The sequence below is a fragment of the Triturus cristatus genome, chromosome 10 (assembly GCF_964204655.1).
Source record: "Triturus cristatus chromosome 10, aTriCri1.1, whole genome shotgun sequence".
Lineage (NCBI taxonomy): Eukaryota > Metazoa > Chordata > Amphibia > Caudata > Salamandridae > Triturus > Triturus cristatus.
Window position 1 is genome coordinate 1,048,374,584 of NC_140593.1, and position 6,000 is coordinate 1,048,380,583.

Sequence of the window (6,000 nt, forward strand, 5' to 3'; positions counted from 1 at the left end):
TTTCCATGACTCAATATGGGATCTATATCTTCTATTATTTAGGGGTGGGTGAAAAATTATGTTCCGCCTGAGGAATTTTGACCTCTCCGAGTTAATCAAGCCATATTCCGCCAATCGCTGCGTGGCTGAATTTGTTCCACACGATGCTCAAAATATTGGAGCTGATGAGCACGAGCGAGATTTGGCATCTCCTAACACGATTTTCTAACCTGGGTGGTCGCAAGCATTCCCGGTCAGAGGGCTGCTATTTGAGTAGATTTGCTGCCACTCAAGTAGATTTTCTATTTGAGTGGAGCAAAATCAACTCGAATGGCCGTGCGTTCCGTTTGTGCTGATTTTCAGCATTGCTCACGCTACCGGTGCTAAATTGTAGCACCAGCAGGATATTTTCCACCTGATGGCTAAATTCTGCAGAGTGAAACTCTGCAAGTTCCACCCACTCTAATATTCCTGTGACAGTTTTATAAACATATAATCCTTATTCAATGCTAAATAGATGTCTACAGTCCTAAGCAATCCTAAAAACAGTAAAAGGGAAGTAGTCTGTGCCACGAAGACAAGAAACAAACAAATGGCATCAAAATCAGAGAGTAGAAGAATCTGGCACTACAGAGCCATGTTGGTCATAATTTAGAAACCATACCAATAAAATCGTAGGCATCCTTCTTGAAGAAGTGCACACAGAATACTACTGGGTGGAATTTCTTATAGACATTTGACTCTATTCTGCATTCTTATTCCAGTATCTGGCTTTGTCATGTATTGCTTTATCAAACAACATTATTAATTTTGTATTTATCGTGTTTGTAATTATTTACCATAACAGCTCCAGTGACTTGGGTATGAAATAATAATTGTCAAATAGAACAATTTAATTATTGATGATAGCTCCAACCACCAAATTGTAGGATCTATCTGTTAATTACAAAATTCACATAATTCTGAAGACTGATTGCCACTCTCTAAGCCAGATACTGTGTATCAGCTCAAAGTCAAGCAACATATGAGCCGCCTTGACACCATGTAAATTACAATGCCAGAGAACCCCGAGCTTTTGATTAAGTTTTGCGTAAAGGCTTGAAGACCTCAATAATTGGCTCATAAGGAAGAACAAGGTGTGTGCTGCATGTACAGAAATAGATAATTTTATACAGTTAGGCCAATCACTCATCCAACTACTTTCAAAATATGAGTCAACTACATCTTCCCTTTCAAGCTCACACTCTCTTTTTACCTGTTCTCACTTTTTGATCTTAAGAAATGTTCATGATTCGGAGGCTCCCTGCAAGTGTTCTGTCCATTGCATGGATTGTAAGAGACTAGAATGTTAATCAGCTCACTGTACAACTCCTCCTCCACTTGGTTCAAACATCTAGCTACAGTATCTAAGTTTACCATCAATAAATAACGGGTATGACTTTTTCTATAAACTCCAATCACCACATTACTGGCTAGATAGAATATAGTTATACGCACAAGGGGGGCTAGGGCACTTATAAAGGTCCAGTACCTTTAATAGTGCCCTATCGCAGGGCCCGTAGGGCATTGTAGCGCCAGCCCGACAAAAAGCATGCCCTATGATGAAGCATGGCATCCACTCGGATGTGTGAGGGCACCAAGTAATTATCATATAGATTCCCCAGGGTTCCAACCTAGCTTTCTTGTTCTATGTTTTAGGAACAGTACCTCCTTGATTTATACATAGAACATAGAACACGTGCCATTATTTTAATAAATTATCTATTAGGCAAACCTCTAAGTGTTCCTGTTTTCCCAAATCCAAAGTATTCATAGAAGTTCATATATTCAATATAAGGGGCATAATCTTCTACACCTTAACCAAGAGATTATAAATTGGCAAAATATTCTCTCCACAACATTTTCTTCTCTGTAATTTGGCAAAGGAAATCCCTGGATATGAAAACTTTTTTGAGCCCATAAGAATTTCACTGTCAGAGAGGCAATTTTCCTAAGATCATAATTACACCAAAGGAAAGGGTAAATAAATCAAGTGGATATGATGCATCACGTTTAGCGCTACCTCCTATGTTATTTGTATTGTTACAGGAAATAGTACTTGAAGAAATTAGATGTACCTCGTGCCTTCAGAATACTGTGTAGATGATACTGACGTCAGGGATTTAGCTTATACAGATGACACTCTATTCCTTTTTATTAAAAAACAAATCCTACTATGTTGCATCTTGTACTAGTGTTTGCAACTGAATATTAATGCAGCTGAAGTGTTTCCACCCTATTGTGCCATACTACCTGTATGATGTAGGTCTGAAATTGGACAGATAAAGCCTAGTTATAAAATATATTGCAACACTGGTGAAAACTCAATACATTGTTTATGTTGGAAAGGTAACCTCATGTTCCTGAGAGAGAAAACTGTTAATTTTGTCTTAGGGAGGAATTGTTTTTTTTGTGGTGGTGCACTATGTCCTTTGCTGACCTGTCCATTCATTCCTGGCAGGAATGGAAGTGGCTGGAATCCATGAGACTACATACATGTCCATCATGAAATGTGATCTTGATATCCGTAAGGACCTGTACGCTAACATTGTGCTATCCGGAGGTACCACCATGTACCCAGGCATTGCAGACCGAATGCAGAAGGAGATCACAAACCTTTCACCACAAACAATGAAGATTAAGGTAATTTCCAACAGCAGTACCGCATGCAAACCATGGAACCATTGTAATGAACAGGATTTGAGGCTAGTTTACTGTGTAGGTAACTTCCGGCTTGAAGTCATGATTGGCTCAGACCCTCCGAGTACTAATACTAATACTAGTAAGACTATGCATTATCAAACTGCACAGTGCGTCAAACCTATCAGCTGTAGAAGGAGAGCTAAATGCATGTAAGATTAAATTATTGGATACTTTTGTTAAATGTGAATCTCAACCATCCAGGTTCTCGGAGTACTTGACGAATGAAAACAGATTATAGGAATACTGAACATCACACACAGAAGAAAACATAATAATTTTAAGACAATTCCATAATCACTGATCAAGACCCAAAGCAAGATAATTAAGGGTCAGATGTACTGACATTAGGAATACCAATTTCCTAATTGCGATTCTCTCTGAATCAGGATCTCTAATGTATAAAACTCTTTTGAGTATCATTAGCAAATCCTAGTGGGTCACAAATAGACCTACGCCATGCATATTAATGAGGTAGGTCGCAATTTGCAACCCGTTAGGAATAGCAGGCATCACAAGGATGGTGGGCTGCTGAGGTCAGTAGACCACCATGTCTGTGATTGCTTTTTAATAAAGCAGTCTTTTTTTAAAACGCAGCCTGTTTTCGTTCAAGGAAAACAGGATGCAATTTAAAAAGAAAAAATGAAACTTTGCAGTTTGCTTTTTTTAAGAATAGGCAGTGGTCTATTGGGCCACTGCCCGCTCTTGAAAAATATTTGTTTTCCATTCTCAAAGAGGAATGTGTCCCCTGGGGACCACTTCCTATTTGCGAATGAGCTACCACTTCCTTCAAATACTCATTAAATTCGGTCACAAAACATTCATACATCCAATTTAGATTTGGTATTTGGAAGGGACACCCTAAACACACCCCTTCCAAATAACGAATCGCAATTTGTATTTTGTTAATATGTAAAAGCATTTTGAACAGCCATGTCTGACAGCAAAAATGCTTCATACATGTGACCCTAAATCTTCAATTATTCTATGAAAATGGACAATGAGGTGGCCATTGTAAGGTCCCTAAGGAAATCAAACCCTCATTTGGGAGCCCTCTGAACATTGTATAGTCTTTACTATGGAATCAAAAACATGCCTTTGTTCCTAACTTGATGTAGAAGAGAAGCACAAAGTTTATGCTTCCATGGCACCAGCACTGCAAATGTCTTTATGTGAAACACCCGGAATCTCCACCCAACCATCATTCTCAGGGAAGGAGGAGCCTGTAAGTGCAGAGAATATCATGCCAAGGTGGGTGATGCAAAAAAAAAAATCCAATGCCTTGTTCCCTCGTGGGTTGACCACGAAGGTAGGGATCTAGAAAGCCACAACACACGGGCAAAACCATTCCTTATAACTCCCAATTATCAGAGTTAAAAGATCTATAAACGTCTTACAAGTCTACAATCTACAGAGCAAACAAGTTATTGCCTATCCCTCAAACTTAATGAGGCTGGTAATAGCCTAAAAGAAAGATTTTTGGGAAGATCTCATTAACCGTACAGCCCAGGCTATTTCAGCAGACTCTCCACGCCAAAGATTGGTGCAAGGTGATACAGGCCTATTTTCATTCTAAATTCTTGCACAGCAAACTACTCCAAACATTGACAAAAGACGAGAAGTGGGAATAAGAGAAGGAAAAGTTACCTTAATCTTGACCCAAGTGTGCTTAGCCAATATCTTGCCCTGAACTGCAATGCCATCCTAAATCCAGCTTCAAGATGCAGATGAATGAGTGAATAAGAGTGAGAGAGAGCAAGAGGGAGAGATGCAGACAGAAAGGTGTGGGCATGCATCACAGAACCCCAGACAGAGGCCTGGTTTCTGCTTGCACTGCCTTCTGATTGCTACTCCTCTTAATGTAAATGATGATGAAGAAAAGATTAATGAAGATGGCAAACATTTATCATTAGTAGAAACAGTATTCCCATGTGCTGGCAGGATAATGTCTAACTGAAGACCCAAGTATATCTTTCACATCGCTATGACCTGTAGCTAAGGTTAGTACTCAAGACGGAGAATAGGATCCGGAAAATGCTCTCGGTCCACTTTAGTCCAAAGATTGTTGTTGCACATGTTCATATAATTCTTCTGTTTTTCTTCCACAGATCATTGCCCCACCTGAGCGCAAGTACTCCGTCTGGATTGGTGGCTCCATCCTGGCCTCCCTGTCCACCTTCCAGCAGATGTGGATCAGCAAGCAGGAGTACGATGAGTCCGGCCCAGCCATCGTCCACCGTAAATGCTTCTAAGTGGACTCTCCATAAAGTTGCAGTGAAACAAACGCCAAAGCAATCATTGACGATACTTTTTATAATTTTTATACCTTGCATTTTTATACCCTTAGTCGAGATTTAAAACATTTTCGAGCATTAGAGGAAAGAGGTGATGGTACTCTACTCTTGTAAAGAGTATCTCCATATAGAATCCATGCCTTTCCAAAAGAAAGATTACTTCATACCAGTGTTCCTAGGTTTAAAAGCCTTTTGAACCATGAGAAAAGACACCTGAGGCACCTATTGGCAGTCAATGTGGTTGTAAATGCATCTGTTCTGGTTTAATAAATCTGTGTTCACATTGCCAGCTTTTATATCATCTTGGCAGAGTTGAGTAGGCGTGGATGTTGGTTTGTCTTCTTTTCTGGGGACATCTTGTACAATATTGGAGTCCATGATCATGGCCAGAGTCTGCCCTACAGGTAATAAGTGATGGCATACAATGAGACCTTGCTCCATCATAAGCCATAAAGCCTGAATACCTTTGTAGGCAGTACTGTTTTTCATCGAAGTGCCCACAACACAGTGTTTCACTGAGATCAAGCAAAACCTGAGTGTTTTCTTGGCTGGTTCAACTACAAAGAATAAGAAAAGTTTGATAGCCGTTTGTTTTTAATAGAAAATAAAGGTAACAATTTTGGAGGGTTTTTGGGGTGTCAAATTATATATTTGCTGACTGATTGCAGGTAGTTAATGTGAAGAACCTAAGGGGTTCAGTGCATGTAAAAATCCAAAGCAAGTCTGCAGTGTGGTTCACAGAGTTAAAAACATCTGCTTATGACGTGTGCTGTCATCTACGGGTCACAAGTTTGTCTTTCAGCAATGCCCACTCAGCCTTCTATCCTTCTGAGCTACGGAAATTGAGCACTATTAAATTAGGTGATAGTAAACTATATTATTTACAGGGATTAGAAGTTTCACAAGTGGGGTATAAAATGATAGATTTACATATATGTTTACATATAAAAAAAATAATAATAATTTACCACCCTGCTCTTAATGGGCT

General features: G+C 39.4%; 1 protein-coding gene across 1 annotated transcript in view; it reads left to right on the forward strand.

Moving 5' to 3' along the window:
- The window catches only part of LOC146796533 (actin, cytoplasmic 1-like), a 52,759-nt gene extending 47,458 nt beyond the window's left edge, over positions 1-5,301 (forward strand). The window contains exons 5-6 of the mRNA XM_085629154.1: positions 2,480-2,661; positions 4,827-5,301. Coding sequence (XP_085485280.1) covers positions 2,480-2,661; positions 4,827-4,970 — 326 coding nt within the window. The 3' untranslated portion in view covers positions 4,971-5,301. The remainder of the gene's footprint in view (positions 1-2,479; positions 2,662-4,826) is intronic.
- The last annotated feature ends 699 nt before the right edge of the window (positions 5,302-6,000 follow it).